Genomic DNA, 23,975 nt, shown 5'->3' with positions numbered 1-23,975 from the left:
ACACGTGCAGTAAGCTGATCTTTGCGCTAGTGTTGTGAAACAGGCTGAGGCGTCAGTGCTCGGTCGACCAGCAGGCGCGTCGACGCGGGCTCCACGCGCTATACAAAATGGCGCGCCCTCTCATCTGTACACACTTTCTAACGTTTATGACGTTCGCATTCGCACAGGATTACTACCAAACCCCGTGGATTGGATCGCAAAAACTTGCCTCGTGCTACAACAACGAGGGCCAACCGCAAGTGAGTCACTTTTCAAGTGAAGCTTTTCATTTTTGTTTGTGTTCTTTTTGACATGTCTAGTGTTTTTAATCTATGTCATTGGTGTGTCATGTTTTGGAGCAAAATTCAAATTTTCAATTTTGCTTACAATGGATCTTATGTTTTAAATGCAAACATTTATTTATTATATTTTATTTATCGTGGAAGCTTATGTCACTTCTCTTAAAGTCATCTCGGTATCATGAGAATTCTTAACATTGAATTCATACTATGATTTCATAATGTATTGGTATCACTATTATAATAATTATTTTATGTTTTAATGTTATAAAGTATGCATCACAAGTATTGCCAAAAAGTTATCAATGAATTTTCATTCATGTCAGTCTACCGAAGTACTATACCTAAAGTTACCTACTTTATAGTTCTTACCTACTCTACGTCTAGAAAAACTTATAAAGGCGTGACTGAGATTAGTTCCTCGTAACGACGATAAATTAGATACCGAAGCAATTAAAATATCATGAGCGTGTAGATTTGTATATAAAACTTTATTGATAAATAATTTATCATACAAGTAGAACGTAAGTAGTTATATAGAGTCATGTAATTTATGAATTAAAACTTTGAGTTAGTAACGTTCTAGTTTAAGATAACAATCGTGGGGTTATCACTCGAAAAGAACTATAAAATGTAAGTCGATTGATATAGTAATGAGTTCGTTTACTCTTAGAGCCCAATGTTTTGTTATCAGGGGCCAACGGAACGGAGCTTATCGTAGCATCCGCTGTCCCACAGATATTTAGCATGTCACATGTGTAATTTACATAAAAAATCCAAATTATAACTTAAAATGACCAGTAATTAAATATTTTGGCTGATATTAAATAAATGCTACAAATGCTACAATGTATAAAAAACTGACAAGGTCATAATTTTTGTAGCAAGCCTATAGAAAATGTAATTTAATAGCTCTTGAAGATGATCTTTTATGGAAAAGGGACGAAGCGTGTAAATGACGATTCCCGTAAACGTTTAGTTCGTGGTTGTACAACGTGACAGTTGAAATGATGATCTTAAATCGCTGATACCATGGTCCCTTAACGTGTGTCTTTAAATGTACACAGGCACAACTTAAAATATTGGGTGCACCGATGTACTATCAGAGAAGTTGATTCCTAGGCAGGTGGAGGACCTAAGTAATTTGGTCGATTTACGTTAAACCCATCTGACCGATCACAGCTAACATTGATAAATTGACATCAGTCGACCAAATGACATCTGTCAACTGCCTAGGAATCAATTTCCTCGATGGTACATAACCACTATCAGGTACCACTTATGGACCTTATTGAGATATTAATAAGATTAAAATATCATGCATTTGTAGTAATTAATAATATTATATCGACTGGGTAGTAATTATATTCTCATCAAAGGGTTCTACTTAAAGTACTACCAAAGAAATTGATTCATAGGTTACATGTGGATCTACGTTATTAGGTCGGCTTATGTTAAACACAGTCGATCGACATTAACTTGACATAGTAGTACCAACTAAACAAGATACTAGGTATGTCATACATATCGATCAATTTCTATGATAATGTCGTAGACAAAATTAGAATAAATTCAGCATTATACTTTACGTCAGGTAACTAAAGGTGCAGATTAATGCTTGTCTCATTATTAGGAACTTCCATATTATTATTGTAAAATTCATGATGGTGAAAAAAGCTCTATAAAGCTTTCTCCCAGACCTAATATTAACATTCCCGTATACAAAATATGATAAGCTATGGTTATTTGAACATAGAAATTACTACCGCTATAAACTAGAATAAAAGTTGCATTTAAAATAGAATTATTATCAGTAACTACGAGATTTGTAGTGGCGATAGTGATAAAAAATTATGTAGAGGTAGTAATGCTAGAGCCTCAAATTGTAATTTCCTTATTATTAAATACAGTTTGTTGATCATTAAAGTAACCTTTTATTTACGTAATATTACCAGTAGTTGTAAGGCGAGATGTGAACGTCCTGTGAATCAGGAGATCTATATATAGCGTTACTATTTTGGCGGCAAAACCACCATCTGGAACGTAGATCGTAAACCTGTTTCCTGATTGTCAAACGCATATAAATATTCGCTGTCTACTAGCGAAGAGTTGGTACTTTGCTTAGCTAAACAGACTGGTTTTATGTCAGTTATAAAACTGTGCTTCCAGGTTTTGTAGAATTCTCCCATCACACTGATCTATCATCATCATCGCAATCATAATCGACAATCCATTGGGGCATATCTCGGGTTTGTTCCCAAATTAGGATAGGATAATTTGGTTATTATCCTAAATCCTAATAGAATAGCGTGTTGGCTGACTTCGCGTTAGGAAATACATTGTATACGCCGATCTCATGATGTTTTGTTGCTTCGTACTCTTCCTGCCGTTGCAAATGATTCCGAAAGGGACAAAAGTGAAGTCGATTATGTGTTTCAGAGATGTATACCGGAGTTCCAAAATGCCGCCTTTATGGTGCAAATGGAGGCCACAAACACATGCGGTGACAATGGTGTGAAGATGTATTGTATACAGACCTCCGCTGGCACTTCGACAAGGTGAAAGATTTCTTCAATAATTTTACTTATTACGAGCTTTTGCCCGCGGCTTCGCTCGCATTAAGAAATATTATTATTAATTTGTTTGAATTTTTCATTATTACTTACTACAATATGGAATTTATCACAATCCTATATAAGCGAACATCTTCATCATAGTAGCTCCAATCTTTAATTTTAATTCAATCAGTCGAAAATCTAAAAATATATTTGATTGTATAAGCAACCTTTCATTCCCTATTTTATCCCCTTAGGGGTGGAATTTATCAAAATCTTTTCTTAGGAAATGTCTTCATTATCTTATATCTTTAAACGAGCAATTCTTGTATATATATATAAAATTGGAATCTCGGAATCGGCTCCAACGATTTGCATGAAATTTAGTATATAGGGAGTTTCGGAGGCGATAAATCGATCTAGCTAGGAATCATTTCTAGAAAATGTCATCTTCATCGGATACCGAGCGAAGCTCGGTCAAACAGCTAGTAGTAGCTTTATGCATGCAAAGTCTCAGCCCGATCGGTTTAAAATTGACAAAGTTTCATACAATCTTTCATCCCCTATATCCTCTGGGGGTAGAAATTAGAATTGATCAAAATCCTTTCTTAGTGGATGCCTACGTCATAAAATCTACCAAATTTCAGGCCGATCCGTCCAGTAGTTTGGGCTGTGCCACGGAATACATATTAGTACAAGACGTAGCTGTGTGTTGATAGATCATTATAATGTCAGTCAGACACCTTTGAGTTATATTATATACATAATTTACTAGCTGTTTGACTATTTTGTATTCGATAAAACACGATATATATATATATATATATATATATATATATATATATAGATATATATATATACATATATATATATACATATATATATATACATATATATATATATTGGGCTGTGCCACGGAATACATATTAGTACAAGACGTAGCTGTGTGTTGATAGATCATTATAATGTCAGTCAGACACCTTTGAGTTATATTATATATATATATATATATATATATATATATATATATATATATATATATATATATATATATATATATATATATATATATATATATATATATATATATATATATATATATATATATATATATATATATACATATATATATATATATATATATATATATATATATATATATATATATATATATATATATATACATATATATATATACACACACAAGAATTGCTCGTTTAAAGATATAAGATAAGTATTTAGATGTAGTTTTAGAAAACGATAGACTGTTTTTGAATTTACCATACAGAAAAATAATATACGGGGCATTTACATAGGTAATTTTGTTACCTTTTTTAGTTTCAATACGGTACTGTGATGTATCGTTGATAATTCCGAAGCATTTTTTCAAAAGCTGACTGCAAAGTCTTCGCCATTATAGACATTTGCAAAATTATGATCCTATTTTTCAAAACTTCCAGGTCTTGTGATTATTGTCAACGGGATCAGTTCTCCAGCTATTATTTGACTGACTTGCATTACGAACAGGACAATCAAACATGGTGGCAATCAGAAACGATGAAGGAAGGCATCCAATATCCGAATCAAGTAAATTTAACGTTGCATTTAGGTAAGTGAATGACCAAGTTCGAATTATCTGAATAATATAAGGCTGGCCTCACACCGCCGGAATTTCATTATCAGAAATTCATATTCTTACAGATCGATCTATGAATTTGTAATTCTGAATTAATAATTAGAATTTCCCATTAAGATATTCCGGCAGTGCGAGGTCAGCCTTAATAGGACAAACTTTGACAAGGCCTAAAAGATCTCAACGTCAAATTTTGAATAGGACCAATGTAGCACAGATAAGTGACGAAGTATAACCCGACCCAAACCTTTAGCTATGTATCACTTTCAGGTAAGGCGTTTGACATCACATACGTTAGGATTGTTTTCTATTCTCCACGACCACAAAGTTTCGCCATATACAAAAAAACCAGTGAAGATTCAGAATGGGAGCCCTATCAATATTTCAGGTAAATTATTCGTTTTTATATCTGTTATTTTTTAAGAATAAGTTCCTAAGATTAAAGTCAAGTAGTTCTTAAACGGAATTCAAGGTTGTCTTTATAGGTAAGAGCCCATTGAGCACATCCATCACTGCTTTCATTGGTGGTTAAGTAGTTAGTAAGCTAATTGTCCTTTATAGTAAGGATTGTCACTTTTAAAACCATTGCAACTCTGCAAGTTGCAGTTTAAAGAGTGAAAATATCAATCCGCAGACTCTGGCTATACAAATGCAAATAATAAAGATCGGTAGATGCAATCGATCAGCAAAAAAGATTAAATGGAAGAGTGAGGGAAAAATCAGGATCATATTTCGATGTTCGATAACGATAATAATAATTGATGATAATTAGTATTGTGTGTGTACCACAGTGCGTCATGTCGTGATACATACGGAGTCCAAGAGCAGCGCGCTGCGGAGTTAGGAGCAGAAACGAGGGCGCTGTGCACCAGTGAATATTCAGACATATCTCCCTTATCTGGTGGTAACGTCCTGTTCTCCACACTTGAAGGCCGTCCATCCGCTTTCACCTTCGACAGCAGCCCTGAATTACAGGTTAGTAAAGAACATATTTTAGGGTGAGGTCTTAGAGCCATTGGGTAAGGATCCCATAGGCTCTCAGAACTTAATGACAAACATAGAAATAGGTACGACACTATGGGCATACTATGATAGCCCATAATATCCATATATCGTTAATTATAAAAGTTACGAACTTTAATAATTGTTACGAATATCAGTAAAAGCTCTACATGCGTGGCGCCGATGATTCAACAAACCGACACACAAAGATAATTTTGTGTGTCACCGGAAAACGTTTATACTAATTCAGTAATTTCATCAAAAGTAGATAAGAAATTTTGCCACTGAACAGAGCATATTGTGTTTTGAAGACTATAAAATGTATTAATCGTCTTATGCAAAGTTTGGAGCTGAACCATTTAATTTTCTAGGAATGGGTAACTGCGACTGACCTGCGTATATCTTTGGATCGTTTGAACACTTTCGGAGATGAAATTTTCGGTGACGTCCAAGTGTTGCAATCTTATTGGTACGCTATAGCTGACGTGGCGGTCGGTGCTCGCTGCAAGTGCAATGGGCACGCCTCTGTTTGCGACGCCCAAGAGCTCTCCGACGGTACTAGGGCTAGGTACTGTAGGTAAGTGCTGGGGGACTGAAATTTCCTCCTTTTGGCTGTGTTTTCACCAAATCTTCAACTAAGGTGTATTGAGAGCAGTGTGTTTTGTGAGAACTAATAGAATCGCTTCATTTTCCAGAACTCGCATCACATCGATTCTATTAGATCTTAGAACACATTTCTCGCTACGTAGTTCAGCTCAGTTTCGGTGGAAGCGCACTCTTACGGCCGTTCCCAATATTTGATCTATCTCTGGTTTTGCCCTACTAGAGATAGGAATAGCTCACAATTGACATAAAATATTATGTCTAATGTGAGCTATTCCAATCTCTAGTAGGGCAAAACCAGAGATAGATCAAGTATTGGGAACCGCCGTTAATCTTCTTTTTTATAATAGATCTTTTATCAGCGACTATATTTCGTATTTTAACATGGATCTGTCCTTGTAGGTGTGAGCATAATACTGCTGGTAGAGAGTGTGAGAAGTGCTTGGATTTCTACAATGACGCCCCCTGGGGTCGAGCTTCCCCTACTAATGTACACGAATGTAAAGGTTGGTAAATGTTTTGAAGTGCTCTGCGAATTTCTATGCTTTTTTTCACGTTTTGTAGTTTCTTGCGAATTTTTTGGTTAGGTGTAAAGAAAACTTTAGTAATTTACTATTAAATAAAATGTCAATATTATGAAGGATGTACAACCTGTACTTTTAAGTTATACATCTGGAAACTAGGTTCGATCGAGAGTCGATCGAAATCAAAATATATAATATGTCCTGACTGATTGACCTTTAACAGTTTTTCCTCATTATCGCTGAGCAAAAACTGTTAAAGTTCAGCCTCGAAATTTGGTGAGTAGGGTTGTTTTTTTAAGAAGACATCCACTGCGGAAAGAATTTTGGAAATTTTACCCCGTCCCGTTTTAACCCTTTGTATAAGGAACCACAAAAGGGGAAAACTATCCATCTTAGTTATTATCCTATGTTAACGCGTTAAGTCGCTACAACAGCTAGTACCTCATACGAATTAATAGTGCATTTAATTTTTGATCTTAGTAATACTATTCAATGCAAGCGAATTTATTATTTTACGGGTTATTATTTATTTCTTTTGTTATTATACTTTGTCTTTTGAATGTAGAAAATAATATTAAGTATTAATAACTTTTTAAAATTAATAACTAAACCTTATAAAATATTATTTAAATATTTTATAAGATTTAGAAAAACTCATGTAATAAACCGATTTCTGTGGCGAATTCTGGTTTTGTTAAAACCAACCCAACTTCGCAGGATTTAGTATTAAAACTTATTAAAATGACTAGTTTCAAGTGTGTGCTCTGCAGCACTTTTTCTTTATTCAAATTTTTTATCCAGTGAACAAATATATTATACCGACATGGCTATTGAGAGATCAGGCGCAGGAACTACTTTACTACTATGCTTTTCTAGCTAGCTGCATAAGTCAGCACATGCGTATTTTTGACACAAAATAAATTCATCAAACATCAGTTTTTTGTTGTTTCAAAGCCTGCATCGAAATCACACCTCACAAAGTTAACCCAAGCTTTTAATCACTAACGGCGGTTCCCAATATTTGATCTATCTCTGGTTTGGCCCTACTAGAGATAGGAATAACTCACATTAGACATATTTATGTCAATTGTGAGCTATTCCTATCTCTAGTAGGGCAAAACCAGAGATAGATCAAATATTGGGAACGGCCGTAAAACGCGAAAGCTAATAATACAAAGTTTCAATTGCGTCATCAAAAAAGACAAAGAGATCTTCTTCAATAACTATATAGCTTTAAAATGACACTTATCTATTAGCCTAAAAGATGCGAAAGTCAATATTTGCAAATATTGTAAGCACAAGTGTTTAGTGAATATAATTTTCCACAGCGTGCAATTGTAACGGATTCTCGAACAAATGCTACTTTGACAAGGATTTGTATGAACGCACTGGACATGGCGGCCATTGTATAGATTGCGCGGAGAACAGAGATGGCGCCAACTGTGAGAGGTGCAAAGAGAACTTCTTCCAAGGCACTGAGGAGATCTGTATGCCTTGCAACTGTAACCCTATTGGTAAGAGATCCAGAATTTTCTAAATAAGTATGTTGAATTCATTGTTAGCCTTTTTCTCTCTTTTATATTTTGTTTAGCATTTATGTAACTGACTCAAAGTTTGACACAAATTTATTCTCATATTATGAAACGTTACCAAATTCTTAAGCTCATAATACTTAAAAAAATATGTTCTGAACTTCCTGAAGCAAAGCGAAAGTAAATACTACGTTCATCTTTAGGTTCTCGCAGTCTTCAGTGCAACGCCCAAGGCAAATGCCAATGTAAGCCAGGAGTGACGGGAGACAAATGCGACGTGTGTGCTCCCAATCATTACGAGTTCACGAACCAAGGTTGCAAACCGTGTGGTTGCAACGAGTCCGGCTCCTTCGCCAACACGCCTCAGTGCGACTCCGAAACTGGTATCTGTTTGTGCAAACAAAACGTGGAAGGAAGACAATGTAAGGAGTAAGTAACTTTAATGCCATACAGTTCGAGACATTTATGGTCATTTCCCTTGCTGATCATGATTATTTGTAGGTGTAAACCCGGATTTTTCAACCTCGATATTGCGAATGAGTTTGGCTGCACGCCGTGCTTCTGTTTCGGCCACTCCTCTCAATGTAGCTCGGCACCAAAGTATCAGGCTCACGAAATAAGCGCGCACTTTATCAGAGACGCGGAGAAATGGAGCGCAGAGGATATCAATAAGCAACCAGCTCAACTACAGTTTAATGCAAACACACAAAATATAGGTAAAAATCCTTTAAGTATATTCCATCCTGCTATCATAAACATCTTTTATACATACTTATTTCTCAAATTCCCAATTAACTTTTTCTATTTTTAGCTGTTGTATCGAAGAACTCAGATATAGTGTACTTTGTGGCTGCCAGTCAATTCCTTGGAGACCAAAGACCTTCGTACAATCACGATCTTAAGTTCACTCTTCGACTAGGGGAAGATAGAGGCTACCCGTCGTCTCAGGATATTATTCTAGAAGGTGCAAGAACTTCTGTGTCTATGAACATATACGGACAAAACAACCCGGAACCAAATGATCAGGTATAATAATTTTGAGTTTAAATGCTATTGGCGAATTCCTGTTGCTGGGCGTATTTTAAGCGAATTCTTATGTGCATGCGAAGCGAATTGTGTTTTTAGGAAGAGAAGGAATATTTAAAATTATGTCATTGTTTTAGGCTCAAGAATACAAATTTAGATTGCACGAGGACCCAAGGTACGGATGGACACCCACACTATCGAACTTCGAGTTTATGTCGATTCTTCAGAATTTGACCGCCATTAAGATCAGAGGAACTTACAATAAGGGCGGCCAGGGATATCTGATGAACTTCAAGTTGGATACCGCGAAGATCGGAAGGGAAAAGGGTTCGGCGGCTGCGAATTGGGTCGAGAAATGTTCCTGTCCTAAAGCGTACGTGGGTGATTACTGCGAGGAGTGTGCGCCGGGCTTCAAACACGAGCCAGCGAACGGCGGCCCTTATTCTACCTGCATACCCTGCGATTGTAACGGGCACGCACACATCTGCGACACAGCAACAGGTTTGTTTATTGTTCCGTTTGTTGCTCTTTTTTTACAATGAATTTTATAATTCTATGTTTATTCTTGATCACTTATTCTTTGTTAGTCGTTTTGTTCTGTTCCATGATAATAAGCTCAGCAGTTATTATTTTTAACAATTCCAGGTTTCTGTATCTGCAAACACAATACGACTGGCAGCAATTGTGAATTGTGTGCCAAGGGTTTCTATGGCAACGCCATAGCTGGTACGCCAGACGACTGCAAGCCCTGCCCGTGCCCTAAGGACAGCGGGTGTATCCAGTTGATGGATCAAAGCATTGTGTGCACTGACTGTCCCGTTGGTTATGCCGGTAAGCTTGTCTGATGTGTCTTTTCAAGCTTAAAATTGTTAGTATAAACTATAATATTATCATTCAAAATATCATGTATGTATTAAAATTAACAGTATTTAAAATGATATGACAATATTATAGATATACTAGATATTAAGGCATTAATCCTCATACTGATGAAAATATTTACACAGCGTATCACTATCGTAGGTCTGCCTTTACTTATACGTTGAAAGAGTTAAATGACAGACAAATACAGCATATTAATATTACCCTTAAAAGAGCTCCGTAAATATCCTTAAATTATTAAGTGAGTTAAAAACTCAATTTCGGCTACTTTCAAAATACCATTTAGAACGAATTCCACTCAAATATATTAAGGTAGTCTGGAAGAATCAGCTATTAACAGTAAGACGGCCCATGTGTTATATTTCTGTCATTTCCAAAGAATTTTCTATTTAACAGGTCCAAGGTGCGAAGTTTGCGCGGACGGTCACTTCGGCGACCCAACGGGTCAGTTCGGCCCGGCACAGGAGTGCGAGGAGTGTCAGTGTAACGGCAACGTCGACCCCAACGCCGTCGGCAACTGCAACAGAACTACTGGCGAATGTCTCAAGTGCATTTACAATACCGCCGGCGATCATTGCGACAAGTGTTTGAGTGGTGAGTTAAGGCGACGCCTTGATAATTTGGCTGTTATCGATTTTTCCCAGCAATGACTAAAGCTAAGAAATCAAAGTTTATTGTCAGTATTTATCATGTCTTTGTCTTTGAATTACCCATAGCATAACACGATTGGCCACGCCACTGCCATGCCATGCGTGTCATCGGCTCATCGCCCGCGCGCGGATCTAGTCCGCATAAAAATCGCGCGCGACCAGGAGGAGCTGGGTCTGCGGATGGGGTCAACAATCAACATAATCCTTATTATTATTAGGAAAAGTTCCCTAACTGTTTAATTATAACGACGTCAAACTTACGCCCCTTGATTTATAAGCATTCTTTTAAAATAAATTCTTTCGGTTATAGCGACTTATCTTTATACATTTATGACATAATATTCTAGATATCCCTTGCGGATACTGCGACTGATTGTCCTATAAATTTGCTATTTTAGTACTCTAATTTCTAGGATACTTCGGCTATGCACTTGACCAAAAGAAGAAGGGAGATTGCAAGCCGTGTATGTGTCACGAGGCGGGCACATTGGAGAGCCCTGAAGGACCCCCGCAGTGCGACGGCTTGACCGGCTACTGTTCTTGCCGACCGCATGTCATAGGCCGAAACTGTGATAAATGTGAAGTAAGTATTATTTTCAGTAGAGTAAACAAGAACATTTACCCAATTACTAATATGTATAATATATTTACGGGGCTTTAACTATGTAAGGTCCGCTTTCTTTGTTTGTTACTTATGTGATTTGCTCTTCAGATCTTATACATATAGTTACTAGCTGTCCCGGCAAACATTTCTTTGCCATATAAAGTATTTCGCCCATATTATTTTATTGAAGTGACTAAATAAGTATGTCACCATGGCAACGTCCATCGCTATCCCGTCACACAAACAATGGTCGCCGTCAGTCTCGAGTTGTAATAATTTACTATTATTTATTCAACAAATGCACTTATCAATATAATAAGTACCCAGTAGCCGATTCTGCGACCCACTGAATACCTATGCATATAAAATTTGGTTAAAATCAGGCCGTTTCGGAGGAGTACGTTTAATCGATAAACGTACATCATCCCAGAAAATAATCCAAAAACACACAAACATAAAGATGAAATTATACAACAAGTAGATGAGAACGTATTTTTAGGTATACAAATGGACATAATGCAATTGGCATGCACAAATAAACAAAGTCTGTTCTAAACTAAACAGATTCGTGTATGTCTTGAGAAGACTTGCGTGGACAGTAAGTGATCAAACTGCAATTATGGCCTATCATGGATATGTTTCAGGCTCTCCCACGTATAAATAATTAATTATTAAAATATAAATACAATTTAGTATTTGTTTTTAGTACATTTTGTTGTTATAGCGGCAGCAGAAATACATAACCTGTGAAAATTTTATCTCTCTAGCTATTACCGTTCTTGAGTTACAGCCTGGAGACAGACAGACGGACAGACAGATATCGAAGTCTTAGTAATAGGGCCCCGTTTTTACCCTTTGGGTACGGAACCCTAAAAACTAGCTTAATATTACTACATTATTATCACATTTATTATGTTTGTTACTAGGACGGCTATTACAATATCAATTCTGGGGAAGGCTGCAAACCTTGCAACTGCAATCTGGAGGGTTCGTTCAACAGCACCTGCCATCCTGAAACCGGACAGTGTTATTGTAAACCTGGTATTGATGGGTAAGTGAACGGTACATTGCAGTAATATTTACATTTTTTTTTTATATACACCAAGCACAACTTAACATTCACTTGAAACACGAAGGGCAATCAGCGCTTAGACATCATCAGAGAAATTGATTCATAGCTGCCATCATACCTACGTCATTTGGTTCGGTTATGTCAATTCAATGTTAGTCGTCTCCTGACTTTGACGTAACGCAACCAAATGACCTAGGTCCGGCATCTGCCAATGAATCAATTACTGATAGAAAAATAGATACCAAAAATCTGCTCATATAAATTAGTTTTAATTTGTATTCCAGTCTCCATTGCGATCGTTGTCGCGTGTACCACTACGGGTTCTCGACGGAGGGTTGTCAGGACTGCGACTGCGACGACTGGGGCTCGACGAACTACCAGTGCGACAAGCTCGGCCAGTGTCCCTGCCAAGAGTTCGTCGAGGGACGACGGTGTGATAGGTAAGTAGGACGAATGTCACGTGACGAACTGAAGTGTGGTCAATATCGTTTCCACCTTTAAATATAAAAAGTGGTATACCAGTACAGATTTTTGTATGGTACGAAAAACTTTATAAGGTGAAAAAAAACATTTTAAAACGTTATAAAGTGCAGGAAAACATCGAAATGTTTAAAACTGTTATTTAAAAAAACGCTTATTTGTTACATTCAGATTATAACATAAGATTATTGTGGTAATATAGTGTTTTGGCATGTGTACCTATGTATCGAGTATCTGACGTTTATATAATGAAAATGCTTGACTTAAAACAAGGTGTATGGAGAACAAGATGCGAAGAGGCGATGGTCGTGGCTGCGAGGACTGTCCTCCGTGTTACAACTTAGTCCAGGACGCTGTCAACCAACACAGAAAGGAACTCAAGGAGTTAGATGACGTAAGTACACTTATGGCTCTGGTATACAAGGTGTAACAAAACTAAGTGATAATATTTTAGAGTTCGTACGTGTTCCTCGTAGAGAGTTCACTGTGAAAGAAGCAGCGATGTCTTAACTAATTTTTTCACATTTCTGTGGAAACTCGTAACGCATACAAAAGTAAAAAAAATTGGGTTTTCAGCGCTGCTAATTTAATAGTGAACTCTCTACAAGGAACACGTTCAGACCCATTTAAATTATCACTTAGTTTTCTTATACCCTGTATAATCAAACGGCAAATCAAGGCACAAAACTTCGTGTTTAGCTGTGAACGGAACTAAATGTGTGGAATATACTACAAAGGTGGTCCCATCGAGCCCAAAGATTAGATATAATTACGAGAAATCGGGGGAACTTCTGAAAATTCGCCTTATAGCACTTCAACAGAGGCGTAACTACCGCCGTATATACGGGGCCCCCAGGCCACAGGCCAACGTGCTTACGTCTTACACATTTTCAAGTGGGACTTCGCCAAGACACGCTACGCTTCGGCACTTCAAGGTCACTGATGTTGCGTTTTAGATCCTAGCGAAGATATCGAAGGCTCCCACAGTGGTTGAGAATGCGGACTTCGACAACGAATTGCAGCGGGTTCGAGACGATATCGAGCGACTAGTAGAGGAAGCTCAGGAGCAACTTGGCAACGGCGCCGGCGACGGTCTCACCAACAGCCTGGCTGAGCTGGCTGATAGACTGGCTGATGTCAGGTAAGATATTGCTGTCATTGACATTCACACACATACAAATCCATTTTCCATATCCATACTTATTGCTTATTCATTATTATTATATTGTTATTATAACAATATAAATATCATTACTGATATTATAAATGCGAAAGTGTGTCTATCTGTCTGTCTGTCTGTCTGCTGAAATTTGGTATGGAGATACTTTGAGTCCCGGGAAAGGACATAGGATACTTTTTACCCCGGAAAATGTACGGTTCTTGAGCAATAAACGAATTTTGGCGCAACAGAGTTGTGGGCGTCATCTAGTAAGAAATAAATTATACACACAATAAGCGGTTTCTCACTTTTAGGTAACGTCAATACTCAATGCGTTACCTAAAAGTCAGAAACCGCCTACATTACAGTCAGGCAAGTACCAATGTACTTGCCTGAGAGTGATGTTATTAAAAAATATTCAATCACAATATATTTAAATTAAATATACAGTGTGTTAGTGTAAACACCGTTATCCTTGAAACCATCAAATGAGCCCGTCTTAATGAACCACTTTTTCTATGAGAACAATGCTGGGAACTCAAAAGAAAATGCCGTCTTCATACCCATACGGATGCCCGGATCAGCAATTTGTATGGATATGAAGACCGTTTTTTTTAGTTCCCATGATTATTCTCATAAAAAAAGTTGTTCATTTTGATGGGCTCATTTGATGGTTTCAAGGATAACATTGTTTACACTAACATCTTGTATAATCCTCTCTAAATGTGTCGAATATGGGCGCCCTATGTCCACCGCCGCGCCGGTGTTTTGAAACTGTCATTTTTTACATTTTAGTAACATGCTGTACAAAATAGAAGACGAAAGCTATGAAGGTAATGAGTCTGTGGAAAAGAGTAGGAGCAATGCCTCCAAAGCAGAAAACACCATAGAGGCCGCTCAGAAAGAAATCAACGTAAGTGTAAAATAGATGATAGTATTTTTGTTATGTTGTTGTGATGTTATTTTAGTTATAAATAGATAAATTTTGTTTCAATTAACGATCCCAAATGGTCAGTTGTTAATATAAAAATAGCTGCTCTAGTTTGAGATACTTTCTGAAACTACAGTTTTTACATTCGTTGATACCTAAACCGCGTGTAAAGTATTTTAGTTACACCCTATAAAAGAATCATAACTCGATACTGGATTATGTTGTTAGCTCCTAGATTATTAGTAAGTTTTCGAGGGGCTCGTGGTAATCCCTATTCTCTATGCCACTTCAGACTGATTGAAACTCTTGCAGTTCAAGAAAATGAATTGTATTTACAGAGTGCCTTGGAATATCTTGACGGGGAAGGAGCAGCCGCCTTAGCGAAAGCTCGCAACAGATCCGACCAATTCGGTAAACAGTCGGTGGACATGTCAGCTCTAGCTAAAGAGTCTAGATTACTTGCGGAAAAACTAGAAAATGAAGCCAAAAATATCAGAGATATAGCCGAGAAGGCTTTTAATACATCTCAGCAAGCTCACTCAATCGCTAAGGAGGGAATTACCAAACAAGCTAACATCAGGTTTGTAAATGTTTAAATATTGATGTGTTATTGAAATAAGAAGTTTGATGTAATCAATTTATAATGAGTTCCGAAATTATACCCAGTATACTGGCCAGTGCTCATAACATCTTCAATCCGACGCCATATTGTACAGGTAAGACACATTGTGTCACTTATTAGTAGTATAATATGTCATATTAATTGCAATAATGGTATCTGACATCACAATAAAGTTTATTGACGGTAGTTCGGACTTCGGGGCGAATCAACAGTACCTATGGAATCTATTATTGACGTCACTAGTATTGGTTAGTATACTTGGTTATATTTTGGAACTCTCCCTCAATAAGTAATGTAATATATTTATATCTCAATTTCAGCAATGAAGTTCAAATTTTGGCTAACGAATTGAATGCAGCGTCAGGTAAATTAAATAGCATGACTGAATTGGCCGACCAGGCCTTGAAGCGGGCTAAAGGAGTCTACGACGAAGCTTTAGGGCTATATGCCGAAGTGAACACAACTCTGTTACCTGATATCAAGATGGACAAATTACATCACGATTCGATGGAAATGAATAAAACTGTAAGTTGCTGTTTCAGTTCAGCAATCAATAAATGTATTGTTGCTAAGGTTTTTGATACAATTTTCTAGTTATCTATGATCTAGTCTATTTACTAGTTATATTGGCTATCTTCAAAAAGTTAAGCACTAAACGAGTTTAACGTCAAAAAACCTCGGATGCGTTTATTATATTTCGTGTATTTTTTGTATCCCAAGATGTATCTACAAATTTCAATCACATCTTTACACATTAAGGATCAAAGACTCACAGATTTCATTATTTTTTAATCCGTTTTAGATCGACGTTAAGTTAGCAGAGTTGGACAACATTATTGAGAAGAACGAAAATACTCTTCACGCATTAGAACAAGAAACTCAAAGAGGGAAAGACATTCTAGAACAGGGACACGACAGACAGGACGAACTAAACGATCTGTTGGTCAAGTTAGACGAAATACAAGCGCAGGCGAAAAATGACGTCGAACTTACTAACGCCACTTTGAAAGACGCCAATGAAATATACAAAACTCTAAAAGGTAAGTCTTTCTTGGAAGATTGTAGTAGGTAATGAAAACAAAAATCACCATAATAAATATGTACCTATGCAATTTTGAAGATATTCGTAATTACTAAATAGTAAACAATTTGAGGTAACAATAAAGTAGTACTATTAACAATGTCCGAAAATATATGTTTTTTTAATTATATGCACATAAAAATTTTTAGATATTTAATATCTATATCACTAGAATCAAAATCGTGATTCGTGCCTTAATTTAATAAAATTTGTGTGTATACATTTTCGTGCCAAGTCTCGCTATAATAACAGTGTACCACAGACATAGATCAAGATGTACTATCAGAGAAGTTGATTCCTATGCAAATCGGGGACCTAAGTAGTTTGATTGCGTTACGTCAAACCCAGCTGACAGATCACAATTAACATTGAATTGACATATTCGACCAAATAACGTTGGTCTGTCAATTACATAGGAATCAACTTCCTCGATGGTACTTCGCGTGCCATACCGCGTTCCTAAACGACGAGCAATGCTCGTCTTTCGAAATTGTGTTCTTTAGTCTGCTATCAGAATCTGACGTCAATCGGAATTTTAAAAATGCCTAAATGTATAATTTTGCCGTATTGGGCTGTAGAAATTCGAATAGAAACGTTGGCATAGATAATGGACACGTTTCTTATCATCGGTACGTCACAGTTATAGGTAGGATAAAAAATCCATACATGTACATACAATAGGGAATATTACGCAAAGATCGGAACAGAGGCAGAGCACATTTATTACAATAAATAATCGGACCAAAATCTGACATATTGCACAAAAAATATCAAAATATTGTCAGAAACGTCTAACAAATCTTTTTGTTCACCGTCTGTGCTGGTGCTGCCTCTAGCTTGAATACATTGCAGTCATGGGCGCCGGCAGGGGGGTGCTAGGTGGTGCACTTGCACCCCTTGGGAATCTCGGGATCAACAGGAATTATTGAAATTAAAAGCCGCCTGTAACCCTATTACCATGCCGTACAAAGATAGTTCGTAATGTAAACGGCACTAAAATATGTACTCTGTTGACGTAAATAGACAGTCACTGTTAATAGCAAAAAGTAAAAATAAAAGAAAACTAAAATCTGCACTCCTTGGAATTTATTTCTTTTTTATTGACGACCTCTGTGGCTCAGTTGGTGGGCTATTGGTAGCTCAAGCCGGGGGTCGTGGGTTCGAATCCCGCCGACGGAACAAAAAGTTTTTCAAAGTTCATGGATGTGTATTAATTATGTGTATAATATAATAAAAATCTTAAATATATGTATAGTATAAAAGTATTAAATATATTTCCGCTGTCTGGTACCCGTAACACAAGTCCTTCAGGTACTTGGCACGGGGCCAGACTGACGTGGCGTGAAGCGTCCATAGATATTATTATTATTATTATTTCTGCCGGCGCCCATGTCTGCAGTAATATATTATCCTATTATAATAAGTAATAACGCCGCATTGCTTTACAGAGTTCAGTGACCAAGTGACAGAATCTCGCCAGAGAGCGGAACAGGCCGCGCTGGATGTGCCAGAAGTACAAGAGAAGGTGGCAACAGCCGATCTGAACATCCAGAATATTATCCAGGAGTTGAACGATGCCAGTGACAAGGCGAAGGAAGCGAGGGACTTGGCTCAGCAGGCACAAAAACAGTACGCCGATAAGGCATCCGAAGTAAGTTTATATTGGAACAGAGTGTCAGTTATAATCAGTTACGATAGCGAAGTCAAAAATGTAGTTTATACATAAAGTTAATATACCTAGCGGAATAGAGCAACAATCTCGAGCTGTCAAACGAAGCCGAAATTTGTTTCATCTGTGTGTAAAAATATGTGAACGTATACACTTACACAAGCATGATTGAACATGATTTCTATGAGATTAAATTGTCAACGTGAGGCACGTGCCGACTGGACGTCAAAAAAAGAGTGCTGCTGTCATGTATCACACGTCCCTTTTTACTACGCAGTGTTACTGATAGTGACATCTCTCTTGCTCAGGCCTTTGTTTCTCTATTCCGCTAGGTATATTAACTTTATGAGTTTATATAACGCAAGCGCCATGGCACTTACTACTTAGCGATGCGTTTTGTCATCTCCTGGCAAATGCATTTTGACTAAGCAGGCAGGAAATTCTTTTTTAAATAGCTTTTATTTAACTTGTTCTGTATGTATGTAAGTATGTATGTTTGGGTAAAATTTTGAAATTCAATTTTGAAGCGGATATATTTAATTGATTATTAGTTTGGTTTTTTATAAATTAGCCATATTTTGGCACTGGCACTTGACCATTTTTTATATGAGTTGCTGTCATAATTCCTTAGAAAATAAAGTAGAGCTTAATTCCTCGAAGCTACTACTAAAAAGCTTTTTTTCTTAACAGGCAGCTCACGAAATAAGGAAGAAGGCCTCGTCTTCCAGGGGTGAGGCTGGTCGACTTTTGGACGAAGCTGACAAACTTTCAAGTAAGTTACCTTCTGACTTCTAATGTCAAGAGTAACTGCTACCATTAATTATTATTAAAGGCACTTCCTAAGGAAGTTCAGAAGGCAGAAGATCCGTCTCAATTAACTTTGGTCTGTACATGCACAAGAAATTATTTAAATTTAAGAAATAAATAAATATTTTTGCTACTTTTTATTGCGGAAAAACGAATGGCACCCACCTACGAATAATAAAAACTAAGGAAACGTAACTCCCATACTATTACCATTTTGGTTCCTTTCGAACCCCAGACATAGATAATGATAGATACCGTACTTCGCGTGCCATATCGCGCTCCCAAATGACGAGCAATGCTCGTTTTTCGAAAGTCTGTTCTGTAGTCTGCTATCGGAATTAGACGTCAATTGGAGTTTTAAAAATGCCTAAGGGCGTTTGTGCACTACACGGAATTTTACCGTCCGGCGTTCAAACCTTCACGTTTGCCATATAAATAAGGTAGGAAATCGAGATGCCGCGCCGCGCCGGATGGTAAAATTTCGTGTAGTGCACAAACGCCCTAAATGTCTAAAAGTGCCGTATTGAGCTGTAGAAATTCAAATAGAAACGTTGGCCTAGATAATGGGCACTTTTCTTATCATCGGTACGTGACAGTAGCTATAAAAAAGTGGCACGCTCGTTTCCATACAAATGAAGCGACATGCGGTATCTATCTTGAATTATGTCTGTGTACCTAAGGTATACATTTTTGACAAGTATTGTAGATCATGTTTTTTGACGGAGTTACTTTTCCTCGGGTGCCTCCCACGGGGTAAATTGAATTAAAAAAAAAAACAAATTTAGGTTTTTATTAGTATGTCGATAATAATATAATAATAACTCGTCTCTTTTGTAGCACGCGTACAAGGAACCGCAAAACAGATAGACGATTTGAAGAAACAAGCTGAAGAAAACATGCAGCTTACTAGCGACGCCAAGATGAAGGTAAACATTAAATATTTTGCCCCATTTCACCGACACGTGTTAATTTTAAACGTTTCCTTCTCTTTCGTTAATACGAAGGACGAGAGAGATGACAAGATTTTTTAGAGTTGGTAAAATTTCGTCTATTGAATTTTTTTCTTTCTACAAACATATTCTGGATAATAATTCTACAGTCAGTAAAAGTGTGTGTAATGCTTGAATAAATGCCAACTTGGCTGATTATTATTCAAATTCAATAATTTCGATGAGTAAGTTAGGAAATTAGGTAAGTATAAATGTTTGTGATTTAACAAAAGGCATTGCAAGCACCATGTCGTAAGCAAAGTCAGTTAAGGGCTTAACTGAGTAATTAAACTAACTTCCCTGTTAAAATTATCGAATGGAACTTTCTGAAGGACCCAGTTACGCAACCAAAATATTAATTTATTTTAGTTTAACTAAGTTTATTTTGTGTGATAGGTCGGACAAGCCAATACCGACGCTAGAGAGGCGGAAAAGCAGGTGTCGAAGGGTCTAGAAGATCTGAAGACTATAATGGATGAGCTACAGAACTTACCGACCCTTGATGACGCTGCTTTGGATAGATTGCGTAAGTTGATATACTGTATGATCGTACTAAGATATGAGTTACAAAATTTCACATATCCATACTTCTTTACTAATATCATAAATGTGAAAGTCTGTCTGAATGTTACCAGAGACTCTAGCCAAAGTCCCAATCGTTAAAAACAATGCAGAATTCGTTCGACAGTCATCGAAAAATGACATTTGCCTAGCGAAGACTACTGTCAAATCCCACATAAACGAAGTTTGTGATCGTTATTAATAAAAAGGATTTTGGCTTTAGGGCCTGTTACCTTTTCACGCTTCAACCGCTGAACGGATTTTTATGAAAGGTATGGAGATTCTTTGAGTCTCGGGAAAGGACATTGGATAGTTTTTGTTGCAAAAAAATGTTGCGCGTTAAGCGACTTTCGGGGCAACGGAGTTCCGGGCGTCACCTAGTTTAATTTTAAAGTTTTAGTATTTGTCGCGTGTTTTTTTTTATCTATGAACCTTTCACACCACGTCAGTCTGGCCCCGTGCTAAGTACCTAAAGGACTTGTGTTACAGGTACCAGACAACGGAAATATATTTAATACTTTTATACTATACATATATTTAAGATTTTTATTATATCATACACATATTTAATATACATCCAGACCCGGGGACATTGAAAACTTTTTGTTCCGTCGGCGGGATTCGAAACCGCGACCCCCGGCTTGAGCTACCAACGCGCTCACCACTGAGCCACAGAGGTGTCGATTTAGGGCATAGTACCGCCTTTTTACCGATATGTTGTACAGGGCCGGTTTTAGCACTACCAGCGCCCTGGTCGAGATTTTTTCGGCGCCCAGGGTACTGGTAGTGCTAAAAAAAGGCGGCGCCTCTTTTTATCCGGCGCCCTGGGAGGTCGCCCAGCGTCGCCTTCCCCTAACGCCGCTTCTGATGCTGTAGTGAAATGTCGGCTTTGGCATATTCTTATTTCATATTATAGTAATGTTACATAATTATTTTCATTTGAGACTATTTTCAACTCAGTATGGACTGTTATTTTTGTGTTGAAAATTGTTACTACTTTTTAACACGCTTTTTTTCTATACGAAATTTTGAATCATCGCATTTAAATACAAATATTTTTACAGAAAAGAACCTCGATAAAGCCGAAGGCGACTTGATCAAGGTTGACCTTGATGGGAAGATCAAATCGCTGACCGAAGCCAAAAACAACCATCACAGGTACCTAATTATAAATTTAAAAACCTTAGCTACAGCTGCAGGTATTGTTTTAATTTAAACATATGTGATATAAAAAGTTTTCTTTGTATTCCATTATTATAAGCTAAACTGTTGTTGTAGTTGCTGTCGTTCTGTCTGTCTGTCTCTTGGCAGATGTAATGATTTAACTGACAAGAGTCGATTTTAAAGTCGTCTTTCTTTCTCATCAATTGTTTGTTCTTTCCTTCTCACAACTTAAACAGAAATGCGTTGTCGAAATGTCGCATCTTAGTGGGCCCTTAGACGATCAGTTTTATTGAGCAATATCATTGAACAATATTTTTTAACAATTTGTTTGGCAATAAGATTGAAAGGCGGGCGCGTTCAATATTAACCCTAGACGGTCGATAATGTTGCACAATACGTGAATAAAGGCTATTACCACTTTTTAACCCCTTTTTTATCTCTTTCAGGTGGATGAAGCAATACCAAGACGAGAAAGATGAACTTCGTGCCGAAGTGGACAATGTGAAGGATATTCTGAATCAGCTGCCAGATGGATGCTTCAAGAGAATCGTCCTAGAACCCACCGAGGGACCAAGCAGAGGCGCGGGTTACAGCTAGACCCTTATTTTAAATGAAAATAAATTGAAATTGCAGTCTTAAAAGTACAGTAAAGCGAGGCCACAATGTTCCAGTAAGTCGCATTGACGTAGAATAGCGCGTTGGTCCCACCTGCGTTGTGTAAACGCATGTCAACATAATACAAGGCGGCGATAATATCATTCACTTTATCCCACTTCATCTTTATTCCGCTGTTCGGTCAAAATACCATATCCGACGGTACAACGCGTTATTTTGGCATATTATAATAAATATGTAATGCCGCTGCGGCCAAGGGAGTAATGTGACCTCGCCCTTATGATGCGACGACAACAACAAAATTGCACAGTTCGCTAACAATAGACATACAAAACCGTTCTTTTCGTTTTAGGCGTCTCTTAGGCGTCTTATTTTTATTAGAATTCTAATAACAAAAAGTAAGTAGTAGTATACGTTTTTTATAGTACTGTACATAAGTCTACTGTAACCGAACTGTGCTCATTGATCGTCAATATATTGTGCCAATAATATCTATAATGTGCCAACAGCCAAGTCAATTTGACCACAGCTGAGTACTTTACGCTTTGAGTGCCTTAATAATAGAACAAAATATTTCATCCAAAATATTCTATTTGAAGAACTTTGTCCGATTAAAAAACGTATCGTAAGTGCTACAATAAAATATAACAAAGTAGTTAAGTAGTACTTATTAGGTATTTAATACAACGTATTCCTTTCATGCATTTTTGTGTATTTATAAGAGTTAGATTACATTAGTTCGATCTGCAGAGAATATATCGTTAAGACTTACCAAGGTATTCGTAGATCATAACATTTTTTATGACTTCAGTCCGATGTAATACTCAATTTTGAACTCTAGTTCTATATTATTAAGGTTAGCGTAACGTTAAGGTCAGCGTTACACCGAGTACCGAGTTTGTTGGCGACTTTACAATGCCTTTTCCCAATTTCCAGTTGTTCGGAATGTTTTTCTGCAGGACGAAATAATGTAATATACGCTTTAGTTGTATTGACGCGAATGAGATTTTGAGGCTTTTTTACACAACATGTATGAATAAATGGTTTTACTAACGTTTATAATGTATTTAAGTTTTGCTTGTGCCATATTTTTCTGGTACATTTTTGTAAATATTTGATAAATATAATGTAAGGTATGATAAGAAGGATGATAGTTTATCAATATTCATTTTAATATTTTTAAATGTTTCTATAATAATTTCGCCAAAGAAGGTAAAATGATATTACGTCTAGATTTTTATAAAATTTGTACTTCCACGAAAGGTTTTGAGAATTCATAGATTGTAATTTGTATACTAGACTATTTATTTGTAATACATATAAATAATCAAAGATTTTGTTTGTTTTTATTATATTTTATCTGAATTCTGAAGCTCACATCTTATTCCTCGAATCTTGGGTCGAATTTTGGTCGTGACGAAATATTAGAATTAAGGTGAGAGCGCACTACCCGACAAATGACAATACGCGGTAGCAACGCGAAGCGGTACTTCATGTTTCATAGCAGTTCTATGAAACATGAAGTGCCGGTTTACA

General features: G+C 36.9%; 1 protein-coding gene across 1 annotated transcript; it reads left to right on the top strand.

Moving 5' to 3' along the window:
* LOC121738883 (laminin subunit gamma-1) lies at positions 1-23,370 on the top strand. The gene is made up of 29 exons (XM_042131148.1): positions 1-239; positions 2,718-2,836; positions 4,294-4,442; positions 4,737-4,854; positions 5,258-5,441; positions 5,840-6,045; positions 6,474-6,577; positions 7,924-8,109; positions 8,331-8,556; positions 8,629-8,843; positions 8,939-9,153; positions 9,291-9,654; positions 9,799-9,984; positions 10,432-10,629; positions 11,099-11,268; positions 12,216-12,340; positions 12,646-12,801; positions 13,115-13,235; positions 13,798-13,982; positions 14,796-14,913; positions 15,270-15,511; positions 15,874-16,078; positions 16,356-16,593; positions 18,083-18,285; positions 18,994-19,075; positions 19,948-20,036; positions 20,496-20,625; positions 21,725-21,818; positions 22,271-23,370. The coding sequence occupies exons 1-29, from the start codon at positions 108-110 to the stop codon at positions 22,419-22,421; spliced, it is 4,911 nt and encodes a 1,636-aa protein (XP_041987082.1). The 5' UTR covers positions 1-107; the 3' UTR covers positions 22,422-23,370.
* The last annotated feature ends 605 nt before the right edge of the window (positions 23,371-23,975 follow it).

This window comes from Aricia agestis, chromosome Z (assembly GCF_905147365.1).
Source record: "Aricia agestis chromosome Z, ilAriAges1.1, whole genome shotgun sequence".
In the NCBI taxonomy this organism is placed as follows: domain Eukaryota; kingdom Metazoa; phylum Arthropoda; class Insecta; order Lepidoptera; family Lycaenidae; genus Aricia; species Aricia agestis.
The sequence above is the reverse complement of the archived record's forward strand: the minus strand, read 5'-3'. Positions and strand labels throughout refer to the sequence as shown.